Raw genomic sequence first — 20933 nt, 5'->3', positions numbered from 1 at the left:
AGATGCTTAAAAATACAGCTGGTTGGCACTAGGGCAGCAGAGTGATTCTGCTTCACACTTTCACAGAATGTTCTGTATTGGGATGGGTGTCATATGTCTTGAGTTTTAATAACATCTATGCCAGTAATTAACTTCATGAAATGTCTGAACTTCAGACCAATTTCCCCACCATTTAATGAGGTAAGACAGGACCCTTCTACCTGTAAAATTCTAAGATAGAAGTGTGGTCTTTTTGTTTGAGGGCATAATAAATGAAAATAGAGCATTAGCTTTGAGGTCATTTATCTGTTTATTCAACAAATACTTACTGAATATAAACCACATACCAAGCACTATGTTAAGTGTATAGCATTGAAAATGGAAAATGTTGACCTTGCAGAGATGGGGCTTTAGTGGGAGAGAAAGACAGAAAGCAAGTCCACATACATGGCCTATTCCATCACCTTAAACCAACACCCTATTCATTTCTTTCACAGACACCATCCTGTTATTACACATTTATGGTGGGCGAGTTTGGGTGGTCAGGAGAAGCCTCTCAGAGTGGCCTATAAGCCAAATTCTGAAGGGCAAGAAAGACACTATCACAAAAAGAATAGAAGGTGTGTTACAGAGGGAACAGTTTATTCAAGGTCCCCAAGGTGGGGACGAGCCTGATGTATTAGAATCTTGAAACTCAAAGATTGGGTTTCAGACTAGCGGGATCAGCACCAGCTGGGAACTAGGTAGAAATGTAGAATTTCAACCCATCCTGTTCAGACCTCTAGAGAAACAAATGCATTTTAATAGGAACCTGGTGAGGCATAAGCACATTGAAGTTTAAGGAGTGTGGGATTAAAAGAAATCAAAGGAGGCTACAGAAGCTGGTGCACAGTGGGTCAGGAAATAACAGAGATGAGTCAGGAGATAAGTATTCCTATAAGATTTCAGTCTTAACCTGCCTGCTTCTTCAACCTCGAGTCTGTCTGCCTTGTTTACAAACCCACTACTATGGTGTCTTTGAAGGAAGTTACTTCTCTTAACCCTTACCTTAGATAGCATCACTGACTCAATGGACATGACTTTGAGTGAACTCTGGGAGATAGTGAAGGACAGGGAACCCTGGAGTACTGCAGCCCATAGGGTTGCAAAGAGTTGGACATGACTTAGTGACTGAACAGAGAACAGCAATCCTTGCCTTAATCCTCTCCACAATCCTAAGAGAAAGCTATTGTTATTCCTGTTGAACAGATGAGGAAACTGACTATGGAAGTATTTATGATACTTGGTCCATGGATGGTGTTCTGAAAATAGTAGCAGTGGCTATAAGTCTTTTATCTCCTCTCCTATTTATAAAGGAAACCAATGTGAGTTAATTAAACTGATGTAAACTTGGAAAAAGCTGTCTTTTCACTGTGATGCCACCTCATAGTCTCAAAGTTCAGCTCCTTTATAAATGTAATAACTGGTAAATATTTTAAGGGTTTTACTGGTGTGCTGCGATTCATGGGGTCACAAAGAGTTGGACACGACTGAGCGACTGAACTGAACTGAATGCACAGCTGGTCAATAGTATTGCCCTTCTCTTTACACTTGCTGGTTTTGCCCCAGAAAAAGGTGAATTCCTTGGGGAGTTCTGTGGTTTACAACTCCCCTGGGCATCTGGGTCCCTCCTTATGTTCTTTGACCTCATGAAGACAGTATCTGGGTGGCCAGCCCCTTTCCCTGACTTTGATCCTATAGCTTCCTCCTCCCCATTATCACCCAGGATTTCCAGTTGCCTCAGTGTGGCACACTCTGTGATTATAATCTGATTTTGCTCCTGTCCCATGTAGGAAAATACCCTGGATTAACATCTATGCTCAAGTCCAACATGACAAGGAGCAGGAGATGATTGGGTCAGTGAGCCAAAGTGAAAACGCCCCCAAAATCACACTCAGTGACTTCACCGAGCCCGAGGAGCTGCTGGACAAAGAGCTGGACACCCGGGTCATAGGTACGTGTGCTGGAATCCCCAAGCTCCTGATTCCTCTATCTTCCAGACACTGAGTCAGCCAGCCCACGTGGCCTGTCCTTCAGGTAGAGCTAGTCTGGAGGGTGGGGAAAACCAGCAGTTGCCTCAGCGACATAAAACCTGACATAACCAGGTTTTAAAGTGTCTGCCTCCTCTGACCACATGAAATTGGCAGAACTTTTTCTCTTAAAAGTCGATCAAGATCCAAAGTGCTGGAGTCTGAGTGGGAGAGGGCTGAGACCAACTATCCATTACTATTGGACTTTTTTTTTTTTTCCTTTAAGGCAAAAACATTATGCATCCTAATAATCACACAAATAGGGATTCTGCCATCAGAGAGCCCTGGATTCATTTTCTTGCTCTGTCAGTCTGCTAGTTCTGTGGTCTCTCTGTGCCTCATATTCCTCATCTGTGAAATGGGAATAACATTACCTGCCTTGTAAGACTGTTGTGATCATAAAGTGGCATATGTCATTAGCACAGTGCCTGCCACATAATAAGTGTTCGATTCCTATTGGCTAGTACTATTGCGATTACAAGAGTATAAGATGGCAAGGTATTGATGCTTCCTTGTGTGCTGGCGTGGGAGAGGGCAAACATTAAACACAGATTTGATAAGGCAGTGAATTGATAGGATAGACCACCCAGCTGCCCTGTTTGATAAACACACAACAAGGTGGCTTGGTATTTAGCAGTAAATAAAGCAAAGATCCATCCTCCTGTGACATGCACATCTCACCTTCCTGTGTCTTCTCTCCCCTGCAGGAGGCATTGCCACCATTGCAAACAGCGAAAGCACAAAGGAGATCCCCAACTGCACTAGTGTTTAACACCAACAAGCCGCGTGGGCAATCGCCTTTCTGACTTTTTATTTTTGATGATTCCTATTACTCTTATTATGGAAAAATGAAAGTGTCTTTTTTACTTATTGTTTACCAAGGGCCCCATGAATAGCAGACAGATGCTTAGCTTTGGGAGGCAAAGCATACTTAGCTGATTATGAGCCACGAAGAATAAATGGCTGTTTTTGTGCTAAGGGCAAAGGATGCGTCTTCCCATGGCTTTCTTACTTCATTCTGCCATTTATAGTGCAAGAAATCCTGTTTCCCCTGTGATCTGTCTTTTTATTTTTTAAGTTGGGTTGGTTTTCCACTAACCTCCCATCCTCTCCCTGACCCGTACCACACCAAACCACCAGTACCCAGCTCCTCCCTCCCAGCACACCCACCTAAAACAGAAACCATTTCCCAGCTAGATCTGCAGAAGGTAGGTTGGTGGGGAGTGAGGGTGGCTGTAGAAAGTACACACCTGTCAGAAGAGACCCTGCCTCATGCATGTCCATTGCAAGGCTGCAGATGGCTTATTGTATATAATTACAATGTAAATAGCTTTTTATTTCCTAAGAAATAATTTAATGTTTAGTAAAAAAGAAAACTGAAAAAAGAAAGATGCGTCTGTTGGCTTATGCACTCAGCTTTGGAGCTGACCAACCCCAGGCCTGCTTGATGTGTTGGGTTCTGGATGCTCCCCAGTTGTCTGTCGCACTTAACTCTTGCATCTCTGTGTCCCTGCCATCACTGGTTTCTATTTATGTGTATAAAGTGGGGAGGGGGAGTACTTCTTTGAAACAAACAACTGGTAAAGGGAGGACAACAGTGACATCATAGAATGTGTGAGTTTTTGGTCCCATCCGTGATGTGGGAGAAGTTGCAAGATGAAGTCCACTAGAGACTTCAAACTGAAACCCAGATGGGCAAACAAGGCTTCCCCTCCAGAAGAATGAGGTTGAGGATAGTTAACAGTCTGAGGTTTTCTCTAAAGAAGCCAGGCAATGGATCTTAAAAAAAAAAAAAAATGGCATCCTGCTTTCTGGTTGGATTCCATGGAATTGTATAATGCTTACAGGGAATTCTCTGGCTATTCGTAACTCAGAAAAGACCCTTGGGCACTAGGTTAAGTCCAGTGAGGGCCTCAGCCTGGGAGAAGTTAGAGGTGGGAAGGGAGCCGGCACTCATGCAATCATGTGACCATGCAAACCCTGCAGGCTAAGTAGGGGTCTAGCCTTTAATGATCTTCGTCAAGTTGATTTAGCAAAGCTGTGCTACTTGCTTGTCAGATGTACACAACTTCCTCACAGTCAGATGTCTGCCTTCAGTTCTCTTAAGATAGTTCTTGCATCTGGGGTGAGTAACTTTCAAAGCCAGTGTTCTCCCGCACCCCAGCCCTTCACACATTCCACAGGTCAATTCCTTTTAGGAGGGTTGCTTGAAGCCATGCTGTAGCATTGTTTTACTTTGGACTCAGCCTGAGCACACTTGTTTTAAAGAAAAGGTATACTGTATATATATATATGGGAGGAGAGGCTAAATTTTGTACCTGTCCATTTTTGTGGGATATTGTTCACATCCTTCTCTGTGAGACATTGAGAGAATGTGACCTTGAGAAACTGGACTGGCTACAGCATAGAATTAGGACTATTTCTAAAGATCCTGCTTTTTCATTTCAAGGGTTAAATGGGGCAGACAATTGCAATACTTGTACTAAACACTGGAATACAAATGCATGAGTCATATCTATATATACAGTATATGTACATATACTGTTCTTGGTTTTATTGTTCCATTTGAATATTTCTACTGTAAAAAAAAAAAGACAGTGGTTTTGAAATTGTTGAAAATAAATGTATTTTTGTACATCAAAGCTATATACCTGGCTGAGAGTTCTCTCTTTGGGCCGTTGTCTTTATCTATTGTATCATTCAACTATTGCTGCAATAATTCTCCATGGGTAAAAGAATCTGACAAGTATATAAGAACAGATATTGATGTTTTGCTTGTGAGTCTTCAGGTTGGCTGTGATTTGGCTGAGGTCACTTGGGGTTGACCAGGCTCTCCTGAATGCACCCTTCAGTTGGTTCAAGTCTGCTTATCATTCTGAGACCAGCAGCCCCCCAGGATGTTATTTTCACGGTAGATCACAGAATTCCAAGTGAGACCAGCAGCAGACGCTATCCTCTAAGGCCTTGGCTCAAAATGGCCCCTCTATTACTGTCACTGACCTTCCATTAATTAAAACCATACGGCCATGTTCAATATTAAGGGGCTAAAGAAATAGACACTGGTGCAAGGCATTACTGAATTACATGACAAAAGATGTGGATATGTAATTCCAATCTAGGGAGGGTAAGAAGAATTGAGAACAATAGTTCAATTTAGTCTACCTATTCATTTTCTGTGACCCCATGGGGAGCTTTCATTAGATGGCCCATTTGAATCAGGATCCAAGTTTCCTATCCCAAATATTTGTGGCCAGGACTTTTGAGCAGAAGTCTTATAATCCCAAGGCCTTTGAGTCTGACACAAGCTCCCAGTAAGTAGTAGAGGTGGGACTCCACCTCAGGTCTGAAAGATTTCAGCAAGAGTAATGAAAAGAGGAGAGGAAACCAATAAGATATATATCCTTTTAATTTTTTAATTTTTTAAAAAATCGGAATATAGTTGCTTTACAATGTTGTACAACAGAATAAATTAGCTATGTATGTCTATATCCATATCTATCCCCTCCCTCTTGGCCCTCCCGCCCACCCATCTAGGTCACCACAGAACACAGGCATCCGTGTTCACTGCAGCAGTGTTTATAACAGCCAGGACATGGAAGCAACCTAAATATCCATCGGCGGATGAGTGGATAAAGAAGATGTGGTGCATATATACGATGGAATATTATTCAGCCATAAAAAGAATGAAATTGGGTCATTTGTAGATATGTGGATGGATCTAGAGTCTGTTATACAGAATGAAGTAAGTCGTATATCCCTTATTAAAACCTTGTTTATCCTGACTGATGCATCAAACTAGCAACAAATCTCTTTCCCACACTGAGTGAGGAATTTGGAAGGTGGAATGAGTGGCTCTCCTGCATATTAGGTAGTAAGGAGTGAACCAAAACCTAGAATAAGGGCTATAGTTAGATGTTTTAATGTTTTAGTATTCAAAATATGAGATAAATTTCCATGGATCCAAGAAACCCAAGAAACCAGAAGTTTTGGTCAATAGTATCCCATATTTTGGATATAAGTGACTATCCTGGAATTGTACTTTCTGAACTCACTTGAAGATGTAGGATAAAACAATGATGGTTTTCTTTTGTTCTGTGAATGCATTTAAAAATTATGTATTATTCTTGCTATAACTTTTCTTGAGTTATACACACCTTTAAAAAATTAACAGATATTGAGAATGTCATTTATGGTACCTCTAAAGAAATGGTGGTTTTGGGTCTAACCTCAGTGGTTCATAACATAAAGTGGCCTCCATCTTTAAGGGATTTTTAATGGTTTTGAACTTCTCCAATAATGTGGGGTGTCTAATAGTGCTATCCTAAGTCAAAGGAGAATTTTCTAAATGAATTAGCTTTTGCTTTCCATGAGATTTGAGTTCTTCCCATGTTAATTTTATGTCCTGGTTGATGAAATTGCCTCACCAGATCAAAGAGGATGAAAATGAAATACAGTGGTAAAACGGAATGAGTCAATTGGTTCATTTGAGCAAAGTCATGCTTAGAATATAGCCTCCATACCCACCACCAGCATGGGCCTGGCAGATTGCTCCGTGGTAGACAGAGAAAGGCAGACGGCAGACAGTGTGACCGGCTTTGTAGTGAGTTCTATGCAGGATCTCTCACTAGTGGTGAGGGTTCTCTGTGCTTGGGAATTTCTTCTCTAAGGCAGTTCTAGACCAGAGAAGTAAGCCTACAGAAGCCTTCTGGAGCCAGAGCCCCAGAATCAGCACCATAAAGCGATTCTCTGAGGATCCTCATGTGCACTGAAGTTCGAGAATCACTGCTCTGTCTACCACTAAAATAGCTTAGCGAGAGTAAGAGTCACTGGGGTAAAAGTCGCCTCCCCTAGCCCCTGTTACCATGGTACAAGGCATCGTGGCCTACAGAAGTGAGAACAGTTTCCAAATTCGCTCATTTTCTCCTGGGCGACAGCTGCAACTCTGGGCAAGTTCCTGGATTGAGTTACCTAAAGCAAATCACACCGTGAGTCAGGGTGGTGATGGATTGTGCCCTGCAACAAATAGTAAGCCAGGAATTAGAAGAGCTCTGACCATCAGCAAGTCATTCTAGACCACAATTTCTACATTTGTAAAAGGAAAACACCTTATGGTCTTCCTCATTGGCTAGTTTTGATTTCCATAGATGTGAAAAACACACTGCCAGTTCCACAGTTACCAAGAGAGCGGTGCTCAGGAGTGCTTAGGTGAACTCTCTTCCTCTATAGAGGGATAAACTGAGACTCAGAGAGGAAAGTGACTTCTCTAAGGCTACACTACAGATGAGTGCAGAGCTGAAGATAGAATCGATATCCTCCTTATTGTAGGGCAGTATTATTTCTGTCACATACCTCCTCAGCAAATGCAGAACTGATCCAACTGCCCTTGTTGAGAGCCAGCAGAGCCTGATTGGGTATGCAGTGTGGCCCCCATATTCATAATGTACAGAATGCTTTAGAATCTGACTTCCCAGGTGGGCTCATCATTCAAGGGCTCATCTCCACTTGCCATTTCCCTGCTGCCCCACCTGTTTAGCAGCCTATGGCCTGCTGTCCTTGCTTCCCTCACTGGACTGAAGGAAGACTGCTCAACAGACAGCTACCAGGCTCCAGCTTCACACACCCTGCTCCTTGCCTTGCAAAGCATTTGGCTTTGTTCAGATGGCCAGAGAGCAAACATAAGCAGTGAGGATGCCTCATCCGGACACACATACCAGATCCTGCCAAATTCTCTTGTCCAGTCCAATGTTACAGCCAAAGGGGACCAGATGTGGCCCAACAATTACCTCCCAAAGTGCCTGCATCACCAGGTCCTTAAGCTTAGCTTCTTTACCATTAACTCGACAGTAGCAGAGTCAAATTGCTCTTTGCCTCTGTGTTTTCAGACCATATTATCATTATGAAATATCAGTTCATTCAAAGAGAAACCAATGGGATGTTGTATACAAAATAGGAGTCTGTGCCAGTGTTCCATTTATTCAGAGACTCAAAATCTTAAAAAAAAAAAAACAAAAAAAAACCTTGACAGCACTGCTTTAAATTATCTCAGACCTGGAGGGGTAAAATGACATCATTAGAGTCTGGTTTCCCTATCTATAAATTGACAATAATGACGTCTACCTCGAAGTGCTGGAACAGTGATCAAGTAGAATGTTGGAGTGCTCATGCAGAGTCATTAAGTCATGTCTGACTCTTTACAAACCCTGTGAACTGTAGCCCTCCAGGCTCCTCTGTCCATAGGATTCTCCAGCAAGAATACTGGAGTGGGTTACCATTTGTTTCTCCAGGGGATCTTACTGACCCAAGGATCAAACCTACATCTCCTGTTTGACAGCAGGGTTCTTTACCACTGAGCCATCAGGGAACCAATAATTGGAGTAAACGCACCTGAAACAACTGGACCTTAGCAGAAAGTAATTGAATCTGAGAAGCTCTGGTTGTATCGTGCTAGATCCTTCTCCTCTGTCATTCCTGGCCTCAAGTTGTAAAAGTTAATGACCAGTCTCTTGCCAAGAGCCATTCTGCTAGAGAAAGAATTCAGAATTCCTCGACATGTCATCATCCCCAGCTGAAAGGAAGAGATTTTTGGTTAAAATCCACTATTTACACCTTGATCCCTAAAGTCACTGCTTATTTTATTGCTTTTTGTTATTGCTGTTAATATAACTGATCTAGTTTTACTTGGACTATATGGTGGGGACAAGAAATGGAAATTTCCAATCAGGACTGTCAGAAATGCCTCATAAAACTGAAGACTGGAGGTTTTCAGGTCCTGCGCCATGCTTAGACTTGCAGAATGCAATGATGCCCTGGAGAGAACCACTCTACTGGAGGTAAACCATTTGGCCATGCTTGTTTATGGTTTAGACTCCAACCTTTATAACATAACTTGCTTCTTATTTATATTCTCTTCACATACAAAGCTTTTGTGGTCTACATTTCTAGGTCCTGGTGTCCCTCGAAGCCTCTCTGAGGGTCACTGATTGAGTTTATCTTCATGCATTGAAAAATAATCAGATAAAACAATTATCTGTAAAAAACATACCTTTTATATAAATGGAGGTACCAAAGAAGTGGTTTCTTGCCTTTGACTCTGGTCACAGCTTAAGAAGAGCTCTTTCAGAGAGTGAGCACAAGAGACAGATTCTTCCCAAAATGTCAGCAAAGATGGAAGAAAATAGATCATGACAGGCACACATGCCATCTGTCATTATGGCTTAGTCTCTGGGGAAAGGTGCTGTTTGCAGCCATTAGAAATGATCTAGAGAAAGTGGGGCCTCCAGTGATTTGCTCCTGAGAAAGCATGTGGTCCAGTCTGTGAAGAACAGAAACTTCCACTGAAATGTCTGTGGCAGAGTGCCCCATGTGCTGAAGGCTGCTGGACTCCAGGGGTTTCGCCGCACCAAGAAAGCCCTGCTTCTCCTCCCGGAGCCTCTCCTAGAAGCCTCTTCTTACACAGCAGGGTCTTTTCTTGCATGTTCTCTTTTGCAAAGGGTTGCCCTGGGTGCCTGCCATTTACCTCTACAAGGATTAAATCATGTGCTGCTGCAGCTGCTGGCCTACAATACCCCCTGAAAGGCGTTCAGGATGGAGAGCAGGAATGAGCTTGTCTGTGCTCTGGGAAAACCTGGCAGAACAGGTCTTCAGATAGATATTTTCAGAAGCTGATTGTGTGAGCCCAATTCTTATACTGCCTCATATCTAGAAAAGCACTAAAATCCTTCATGGTGATGACTGATCCTTGTGATGAGCAGAAAAGCCCTGCAAAAAACAACAACAAAAAAAAATGTGTGCTCGAGTGCATGTCCTCCCCCTTTGCCAAAGTCATGTACATACTAACCTTCCCCTGTCTCTTTGGAGAAGTTTCTCAGAGGTATCTGAGATGCTGTCCCCAGGCTAACATCCTCATTTGACCCCAGATAAAACTTAACTTACAACTTCCACGTTGAGAATTTTTTTTTTTTTTTTTTAAGTTGCAGGGTTGTCACTGCCCATGGTCCAGGACTGGCTGCTGTTGAGAGTGTGTTCAAGCATGGTGGGTATGAAGAGAAAGCAGGCCATGCAAAGAAACAGAGACAGAACAGAATTGTTTTTCTTGTCACTAATCTGTCTTTCTTGGTTTCCAGCTACAATCACCCGGGCAGCACATAATTGTCTCCATAAACAACACACCTGGTCCTTGGAACGCCAGAATGGTTTTCTTACACTGACCTTCCAAAATCTTATGGTTCAATTAGAGAATTGCTGGGCTTCTTCCATTGGCAGCTGGGATATTCTGAGGGTGGGGTGCCAAGAGAAGAAGAGGAGAGAGATGAGGTGAGAGAAATAAAGTTAATCTTTGTCAATTACAAAGCTCTCCTTGACACATTCTCATTTCAACCTGTCAATTTCAGATTCTCCTCTGTGAGGGGAGAATACAGATGCTCCCCAGATTTCTAATCTATTTATAATGGTAACAAGACAACTCTAGGCAGCATGTGCTCATCACGAGCTAATCATCCTCTGCTACGCCTCATGCCTCCTAATTAGTGGCATGTTGGTTGCCTACTGATCAAGTCGGAGCCTCATTCAGGCGATAGGGAGGGCAGGTAGGGGGAGGAACAGCTTCAAGTCCGGTGGAACTCAGATCTTGGTAGGCTATTTAACAACGGGCGGGCTTCATACCTTCTCTTCAAATGCATCCCTTTGAAAGAGGCAGCCATCACTTCCATGGGTGCTAACAGGTCTCCAAACCCGTGTCTCCTTACATTCTTGTAAGTATTCAATTTTCTATAGCACTTTATCAGGGGACAAAATGCTCTGATAATTTAGAGAGAGTTAATAGAGTGATGGAGAGGGGTAATCCGGCCATCTGGAGGAAGGATGGTGGTAAAAACTGAGAAAATATTAGCAAAGTAAATGGCATTTACACTAGGCATTAAATATGTTGGTCTTTGTTCACATTTTTCTGTATGTAGCATGTTCCTTTCCTTTCTTTCTCTAGCAAAGTGATAGCACTGTAAAAGTTGAGGAAGTAGCAGAACAGGAGGATGAATGGGTATCGGGGAATGGTAGGAAATTGGCTAGAAAAACAACTAGGAAATAACAAAAAAGTCAGAAGTTTAGAAAAATGTTGACCTTATTTGCACAGAGGAGTTTGTATTTTCTATATGAACTTCAAATGTTTTTGATGAGTGTATGTTCACTTCATAACTTAAAAAAATAAAGAAGAAAGTGCAAATCACATTAAATGTTTTTTAGAAGTTTTCAAGATCTAGTAGATTTCCAGGTATTTCATTAGAGTCCTTTTTAATACACTTTTTAAAAAATCATAAGAGATTGTTCTTCAATACTGATCATTAAGCATAATTAAAGTAAGAACATTTATAGGTCAAAGATGCACAATAATTTCAAGAGACTTGTGGTAGCATAATATCTATGAGAGAATGGTTTATTGGTCTTTATAAATGGAAAAAGAAACTAATTACTTAGGTCTTTCACAATGAGTATTAAGAAGATACAGGAAATCATTACTCAAGATTCTTGGCAAAATAAATGGGCTCTTATGTTGCTCTGTGCTACTCTTTTGTCTTATTCCTTTCACAAAAGTAAAAAAAAACTTTTTTGTTGAGCAATTTTGCTGGCACTGTCCCATCTGTAAGTAATTTGCCGTTGTTAACAAATGTTGGAACCAAATAACACCAATTAAGGTTTTAAGTGGCTATCAAACATGGTGAGGGATTCTGCGTGAACTGTGAGGTGAAGAACTCAGCTTGAGGGAGGCATTGCCTAGTGCTAGAAGACATTTTGAAAAGAAGGGAAACTTGGAGCAAATTTCCTCCTTGAGATTTAGCACCCAGCTGACCATCTCATACAAGGGTGAAGCTAGAGGTTCAGCACTGAAGCTCTAGAAGCCATGGACCTGGATGCGGTGACCCACAGGAGACATCAAATGGAAGGTTAGCACGTTCAAACTAGCCCAGCAGCTTTGGGAGATAGACTGCTCTTTAAACAACTTTTCATTTATAGTGTATGTTTTTTATGAGCATTTATCAGTGTATCACATAACTTCCCTTTGTTAAAATGAAGTGAAAGTCACAACAAACGTTTATAATGATTTTCCAAATCTAGCGGATTTCTGAATTCTGAGCTCCCAGAATTCAGAGATCGTGTCCACCACAGACATGGCTAGGGCATTGCCTCCACATTTGGGGGCAGACTCATGATGCTATCAGAGGGATTTAGCCTTTGAAGGGCTTCCATGTTGGTTCAGTTCCAGCTTCTGCCTTTCCTCCCTGTGTGGTCTTGGGTGAGATGCTTATCTTCCCAAGCCTCAATTTTCTCCTTTGTCTTATGAAGAAAATGAAATAGGACACATCTAGAGTATGACAGTTTGGGCCTAAGTGAGCATACCCTCTGCCCTCACCCTTCTCTGCTTTCCTAGGACACATGGCATCTGGTCCCATCACTTCACGGCAAATAGATGGGGAAACTGTGGAAATAGTGACAGACTTTATTTTCTTAGGCTCCAAAATCACTGTAGATGGTGACTGCAGCCATGAAATTAAAAGATGTTTGCTCCTTGAAAGAAAAGTTATGACCAACCTAGACAGCATACTAAAAAAGCAGAGACATTACTTTGCCAACAGGGGTCCGTCTAGTCAAGGTTATGGTTTTTCTAGTAGTCATGTATGGATGTGAAAGTTGGACTGTAAAGAAAGCTGAGAACCAAAGAATTGATGCTTTTGAACTGTGGTGTTGGAGAAGACTCTTGAGAGTCCTTTGGACTGCAAGGAGATCCAACCAGTCCATCCTAAAGGAGATCAGTGCTGAATATTCATTGGGAGGACTGATGCTGAAGCTGAAACTCCAATACTTTGGCCAGTTGATGTGAAGAACTGACTCATTTGAAAAGACCCTGACGCTGGGAAAGACTGAAGGCGGGAGGAGAAGAGGACGACAGAGGATGAGATGATTGGATGGCATCACCGACTCAATGGACATGAGTTTGAGTAAACTTCGGGAGTTGACAATGGACCGAGAGGCCTGGTGTGCTGCAGTTCATGGGGTTGCAAAGAGTCAGACACAACTCAGTGACTGAACTGAGGATACCTGCATGACAGGACGCAGGGCTCCTTGCTAAGGCAGAAGCAGTGCAGGAAGGCTCAGACCCCCAAGGAGTGTTCCTCAGTCCCCTCGGCCATCAGGTCCCCGCTGCAGCCCATTCGTCAACCCAGAGCTGCCTCTCCTCCCTAGTGTAGGAAACAATGGAAAATAATTAGAAAAGACAGCCCCTGACCCCACACCTCACCTGTTCTTTTGTCCAGTCGCAGGAAAGAGCCAAGATAGCAATAATTTTGTAGAGGTAAACCGAGGGCTAGGACAGCGAAGCAGATGAGCAGCCCTGCCAGTGAGGAGGCTGGTGGGCTTTTGGAGGATGAATGCTGCATTTCAAATAACAGCCCTGCCTGCCAGCTGAACAGCTCCTTCTCTTTATAAAAAATCTGAGACCAAGCAAGGGCCTTCCAGGAGCCTATCATTAACTTTGTTATTATGGTTATTATCAACAATGTGCCAATTTTCCTGCATCTTTTAGGATCTTTCAATTATGGCATGCTGAGTTTTTTCCCTCCCCTTCTTTCTCCTGGCCTCTCCCCTCCCCCTCCGCCCTCCCTCCCTCCCTCTTCCCCAAATGCCAAGGTTTCTTTTCTTTCCTCCTCCTAAATTGTTCTCCTTAGAAAAGAATGGCAGTGACAAGGCTGAAAATTCAGCAGGATTTGGCATCTCTCTGACTGTGAAGAAAGAAATATTTGTATATTATTCAACGTCCTCCAAGTTATTCATCAGAAGTTTCATTTTTCACTAAAGTCTTTTCCTTATCTTAAAGCCACTGACATGAATATATATCATGAAGTTTAAAAGATTGAATTACACTTTGCTGGCTACTGCTAAGATTCATGGACGCTCCAAGCCCCAGCTAGTCCCTGGGTGTACCAAGCTGCTGCATTTTACATCTGCCTTTTTTTTTTTTTTTAACTTGCTCAGCGAGCACACACTAACAGGGTTTGTCTCTTCACTGTGGTATGAGAATGATGGAAAATACACTCAGCATTGCTTGATGAAAGACCTTTGCCAAAAAGGAGAACGTCTCTGTCGTTTGAGTATATTTCCCAGGGGGCCCTGAGAAGTGCTTGAGCTGGGTTTAGTGGGATATTTTGGAGCCCCAGGGCTGCCTGGGGGCCAAAGCCAGAATCTGGTGCGTCGGGTGGCTGGCCCTAGAGGAACTCTGGAAGCCCCCCCACTGTGGTGTAGGTTACAGTGCTGGTTGGTAAGCTTGTTTTCCGATGGCTGGGGTACCTGAGCAAGTAGCATCCTGGCGGTTCATCCATCCACCCACACCATTGTTACTAAGGATATTCCCACCAAACATCACCCAACTGGCTGTATTCCTCTCCTTAGGGCTGCTCTAATGGGTTATCATATACCAGGTAACTAAGGACAATGGAAATGGATTCCCTCACGGTTCTAGGGCCAGAAGTCCAAAATCAGAGTGTGGCAAAGTTTGGGCTCTTTCTGGAAACCCTGAAGAGAACTTCATCTCCTGTTTCCTGGATTCTGCTGCCTGCTGGCAATTCTTGGCATTCTTTGGCTTGTACCTGTATCTTGCCAGTCTCTTCCTCCACCTTCACATGACTCATTTGTGTGTTCTCCCTTCTGTCTCATAAGAACATCTGTCATTGGATTTAGGGTCCATCTGATTAATCGAGGGTGATTAATCTCATCCAGAGATCCTTAATTATATCTGCAAAGATCCCTTTTCCAGCTAAGAAACCTGTCACATTTACAGGTTCTGCGCGGTTATGTCTTTTGGAGGGTCACCATTTCAACTCACTACAAGACCCATTCCTAAAAATAAAGATGAACCAAGGTGTAGGTAGAAGGATGAAAGTTGGGATAGGCAGAATATCTGTGTAGAAACTCCTAGCACCCAATACCAGGCCCTGTGATCTACTTCTTTCCTCTAACGCTTCCTTCCCCATCAAAACTTACCATGCCAGGGTCCCTTTGGCTTTCTAACATGAATCCAGGCTGTCCACTTGGGTTTGTTTTTCTGATCTGCATGTTGTGAACTATTATAATCACCTGGCATCTTAGCTTAGCCTAGTGGTTTCTCATTGACAGAAACTTCCCATTGATTTCCCTGTCCCTGCAGCTGCTGCTGCTAAGTCGCTTCAGTCGTGTCCAACTCTGTGCGACCCCATAGACGGCAGCCCACCAGGCTCCCCTGTTGCTGGGATTCTCCAGGCAAGAATAGTGGAGTGGGTTGCCATTTCTTTCTCCAATGCATGAAAGTGAAAAGTGAAAGTGAAGTCAGTCGTGTCCGACTCTTAGCGACCCCATGGACTGCAGCCTACCAGGCTCCTCCATCCATGGGATTTTCCAGGCAAGAGTACTGGAGTGGGTTGCCCTTGCCTTCTCCACCCCTGTCCCTACTTCTCTTCAAAGAAGGAGAGAAAGTGGTCTGATTGTTCAGATTCTAGAACACAGGTTGGTTGAACTTCCTTGGTTAATTTTTGGGGTCACTGTGCTGCTACGAGGTGGCTGGTCCTCAGCAAAAAGTTTTCTTTTGTATGCATTCTTGTAGTTTTCTATATTTTCATAAAATAGATTGAGCCATTATATCCTGTGATTTCACTGGTGCTTATAGGAAAGGTTGATAGAGAGGCTTCATAAATATCAAGGCTAAGTCACAGGTATCACTCAGGTTTCTTAAAACATGCTGCATTTAGAGTTTGTGGCCCAGGTCTTAGGTATAAGAAAGTAATAATTGGTTTCCCTTTGTCTTTTCCCATGGGACTCTTGGGAACCTCTCAGGTAGGAATGTCTGAGACAAGAGTGGGGCATTTTTGATACACTGTCCTATTTTACACCATCTTATTTCTATAAAATCCTGCCATGGCTCCATAGCATCTGCATCTTGACTTAAAAGAGCTTTATTCCTCTTTATTTGGTGGAGGAAAGCAATTTCATGCAACTCTCCACCAATGTGGGACCAATTATTCAGGAGTTAATGCAACCAGAAACAATAGCTGAATTTAGAAGCTAGAAAAGGGCATGCTGTGGGTACCTAGATAAGTGAGAGGAAAGACGAGCTACAGCACTCTTCCCAACACATACACACAGCTGAACGATGCTTCTGCAAATCTAGCCCTTCTCTAGAATGATCCACATGCCATACCTCGGATGTACCCAAGATTGTTACGGTCTCTGGACTACCTGAGTCTGAGAAGCTCTCAGACTCTATCCATCTAAATCCAGCCCAGTTGTGACTCCCTCATCAAGCCTTCCTAGCAAGTCCAGCTCAATTTTCCTCCACTCTCCCCGTGTCCCAAGTGTTTGCTCTACAACCTGGAACTGTACTACCACCACTTTACTCTCCCCGTTCACCACGAGAGGGGCAAGAGACAGAGAGATGCAGCAGAAATGGACAAGGGACTGTCAGATGTCCTAGATTCTAGTTCCAAGTTTTCTCAAACTCTTTGGTTGTCTTTGGCTAGTTATTCCATCTATCTGGGCATATTTCCTTTTCTATAAAAAAGGATTCAGTTTTTGAAGAGAAATGATGTCTGCCCTTTCTGTCTTATCAGGCCATTGTTTGTACCAAATGAGACACCCCATCCTGTAATGAATTTAATATACTAGCTGAGAGCTGCTATAGCAGTGAGCTGAGTATGAAAGCAATTTCCTGGCTTTTCCCTGGGCCTGTTTGCACTTCTTTGACCACAGCAGTGCACCCAGCACCAGCCTCTGTGAGTGTTGGCTGCTAATGCCTCACTGTTGCTCGTGCCCCAGAGGGGTCACCGTCTCTCTCTAACACCCCAGCCTCCTCCTGGATGGGGCACATCTGTGGTGTAATGGCCTATCACAGCAACAACCCTACCTCTGCTAGGAGTTTTCTTCTGTGGATGCTAAGCCCTCAATCTCAAGAATGATTACTGACCACACAAGCTGAGCTTTCTTGAAAGTGATTGTTTACTGGGAACATCTGGAGTGTGAATGGAACACTTATATTTTTTCTCTTCCCTCCCTCCAGTCAACACTAAGTGATACTTTCAAAGGCTGCCCTGCTTCTCTCCCAAGGATTGGAGACCTGCTTCATTATTTAACTCCAGATTTTCATCACTGCATAAATTGTTTTTGTGGAGCCCTTGTCTGGAGAGATGAGGTATGGCCCAGAACTTGAGAGGTTTTCCTGTTAATTAAGTTTCCAACATCTCTGTTTGCCAAAGAAAACACTCCCATCTTACCTTGTTCAATTACTGCTAAGTAGGACCAGCTCATTGTTCCTGACAATAATTATTATAAGACCTGTGAATTTCTCTATTTTTGCATCAATAGGTCTGAATATATATTCATACATACATACACACCCAGACTCATATGTTTTTACATATATACGTGGAAGATATTACCTGGGACCCTTATGTTATAAAGAAATTATCTACTCATATATTATCTTTTACTTAATTAAATCCAGGCTTTTCTAGGTTTTTCTTTGCAACTGGTCTCTCCAAAGCCCATAACTACTAAGAGTGTGATTGGTGAATACGTAACTTTAACTATTGATTGCTCTGCTCTTGCTAGCAGTCTGGATCAGTTTGGGTGGGAGGGGAGTCTTCTGTATTACGTCTCTCCTTGATGTAATGATGAAGACCACAGAAATAGAACTGGGTCTTATCTGTCACCTTTGGCTGGTGACTTTGGCAAGTGAATTCACATCACTAAGCCTTAATTTCTTTTCAGCTCAAACTGTGAATAATAATAATAGTAGGTGTTCCATGGTACGATTTGAGGATTATATGAGAGAATTCTTGTACCCTACTTAGCTCCCATTTATCAAATACTAATCTGAGTGCCTCTGATCTGTACATTATTCTTGTGACTTGGTTTGGAACTCTCAATGAAGAAAAATATATTTACATTTTATAGAAATTATCCAGACCAAATCAGTATATCCCTCTAGTTATAACCCAGAGGTAGTGGACAGACTATGGCTTTGTAGCAGAGATAGAAACCAGCTTTCCTGGCTTACTTCACTCTGTATAATAGGCTCCAGTTTCATTAAAACATGTATATCATATAAGAAACAAATCGCCAGTCCAGGTTCGATGCAGGATACAGGAAGCTTGGGGCTGGTGCACTGGGATGACCCAGAGGGATGGTATGGGGAGGGAGGTGGGAGGGGGGTTCAGGATGGGGAACACATGTACACCCGTGGTGGATGCATGTTGATGTATGGCAAAACCAATACAATATTGTAAAGTAAAAAAAAAAAAAAAAACAGCCTTTCAAGTGGGCTAAAATATGTACACTGCCTATAGTGATGAACCAATGATTAGAAAGAGGTAAGCTGCAAGCACCCAGTGGTCATCTATGGGAGTCCAAGCTGCCCTTGCTTTGCTGACAGAAAATCAGGCTGCCCTTCGATTATGGCAGAAATGCTCTACCCCAAACTATGACTTTAGCTGCTGCTTATAATTGTTTTCTCCCATTCGCAATGAACCCTTAACACAAGTTTCTCTCTTCTTTTTCCCACTCTGAGAATTATTTGGGGACCGTGAAAATAGGGTCTTAATCTCTATCATCTTGCATCTCTGATTTCCTCTGTCTGCTCTTAGCCCTCTCTATTTTCACTTGCTTTTCCAGTGCATGCTCCTCCAACTGTAAGGGTCCTAGAAGAAAGTTTCTAGCTCCTGCAAGCTAAGAGTCTTAGAAGGAAGTTTCAGATAGAGGGAATCTTGTTATTGCAGTTTGTTTTTTTGAACCAGCCAGGTACTGTCTTTGTGCAGATTTTGAATGATTGTCCAACTCTAGCCCCGTCAGCTGAGACCTGGCTAGTGGAGTATTGTGATGCAGAGATGACCATTCCTCTGGTGTACATAGAGATGAGGCAGTTCCTCTGAGAAGGTGGTGGGATGGCTACTGCTAGACAGACCATGTAAGTTTCATACTCTTCTTCCTCCCTGCCCCAAGCCTGCTGCATCTTTTATGAGTTAAAAATGAGCAGAGAAAATATTCTGTCTTTAAGCATATGTTCATGGGTAAGGGCAAGGTACTCCCTAAGCATGAAATTTAGCTTCCCTTCCAAGCCAAGAGCTAGGAAAAAGTCAACATGCAGGAAATGAAATTAGCCATCTATAGAAAAACCTACCCTAAATGCTAAGCATTCGAACTTCCAGGTTCAACTATTTGGGCCTCATCCATCTCAGGAGAGTATGGTTGCTTAGCAGAGCTAAAGTTGATGCTTTCTGCATCCTCCATGTAAAGATGGAGTGTGCTAACAGAGGGCAGTTTCTGCATGAAGACAAGGGAACGAGGGTCCAAGCGGTATCTTGGAAGAAGACTATCCAGCTCTGGCCTTTCCGGAAGGGAAGGGCTTCTCATCAGACTTGAACTCTCTGGTTTGTTACCCTTGCTATTTGTACTTCCACCTCCATCAACTTTTGACTTTTATGCATCTAACTTTGTTCCCCATTACTCTCTGAAAGTGCTTTCTCCAAGTGTATCACCTCATCCCAGGCACCAAAAAACCTGGACACTTTCTAAACTAAACAATAATTTTAATAACAGAGCAAAGTAAAGCTCTTCCTTCTGGAAATGCCTTATTACACTTTCCTTTGTAAAACTCCTTCCTGATACTTCAAACCAATGTGTTCAAATCTCTTTACCTTGCCCTTGTCTTTCCCTTTCTCCTCCTCTAACCACCCCCTGTTTCGTGTGTGTGCGTGCATGTGTGTGTTTTAACCTCTTCTCAATCTTCTGCTTTCATCGCTCTGCCCTGGGCTAGTATATTTATCCCAAGACTTTTATTACCATCTGTATTCTGTTAACCTGGAAACTTCACTACAGGCTCTAGAATGCTAGGAAGTCACAGCCTCTCTCTGGTCTGTGTATCCATCCTCCGCTCCTCTACTCAGTGATGCGCCAGTAAATCTTTACCAACCATCTCTGATAGGGAGAGGAAAGACGTGCTCCAGTGTGAAGTCTGCCAATTTCCATGACATAAATATACTGATCATGGTTGATTTTTAGCTACCAACTGACATCAACCAGCTCACAAAATGACTGAAAATTAAACAATTGGCTCTCAACTGTTAGACATCTCAAACTCTACCTGCTGCTGCTGCTGTTGCTAAGTCGCGTCAGTCGTGTCCAACTCTGTGTGACCCCATAGACGGCAGCCCACCAGGCTCCCCTGTCCCTGGGATTCTCCAGGCAAGAACACTGGAGTGGGTTGCCATTTCCTTCTCCAATGCATGAAAGTGAAAAGTGAAAGTGAAGTCGCTCAGTCGTGTCCGACTCTTAGCAACCTCATGGAGTGCAGCCTACCAGGCTCCTCCTTCCATGGGATTTTCCAGGCAAGAATACTGGAGTGGGATGCCATTGCAAACTCAACCTAGTCAAAGCTAAATGTCCTGTGGCCTGTGTGACTGTTTTCCTCCCAAGTAGCAACCTGGATTATCAGGAGTGACACTGTAATCGCCATGACAGCAGTCCCTTTGCTGCTCATATTTTCTGTTTTATCCCCACCGTCTAGGACCTCTCTGGCAACTAGTACACGATAAATGTTTGTGGAATGGATGAGTCAGTATAGCCAACGTTCCTCTCTGTTTTTTGGGTCTACTTAGCTTTTAAAATAATGAATTAGAATGCTTACTCGTACATCAGATTCCTGTGCACTTAGAAAATTGTTTTCTAATGAAGGATAAAATTGAGTTCTGAACCTAAAGGCTGAGAACCTAAAACTGCTACTGCTGCTAAGTCGCTTCAGTCGTGTCCGACTCTGTGCGACCCCATAGACGGCAGCCCACCAGGCTCCCCCTTCCCTGGGATTCTCCAGGCAAGAAC

At 43.0% G+C, this 20933-nt stretch overlaps 1 protein-coding gene across 1 annotated transcript in view; it reads left to right on the top strand.

Moving 5' to 3' along the window:
• SORCS3 (sortilin related VPS10 domain containing receptor 3) overlaps positions 1 to 4685 on the top strand; it is a 632329-nt gene extending 627644 nt beyond the window's left edge. Inside the window, exons 26-27 of the mRNA XM_070363359.1 lie at positions 1812 to 1972; positions 2756 to 4685. Coding sequence (XP_070219460.1) covers positions 1812 to 1972; positions 2756 to 2820 — 226 coding nt within the window. The 3' untranslated portion in view covers positions 2821 to 4685. The remainder of the gene's footprint in view (positions 1 to 1811; positions 1973 to 2755) is intronic.
• The last annotated feature ends 16248 nt before the right edge of the window (positions 4686 to 20933 follow it).

Source organism: Bos mutus, chromosome 26, assembly GCF_027580195.1.
Source record: "Bos mutus isolate GX-2022 chromosome 26, NWIPB_WYAK_1.1, whole genome shotgun sequence".
Taxonomy (NCBI): domain Eukaryota; kingdom Metazoa; phylum Chordata; class Mammalia; order Artiodactyla; family Bovidae; genus Bos; species Bos mutus.
This window is presented reverse-complemented; position numbering and strand designations above follow the sequence as displayed.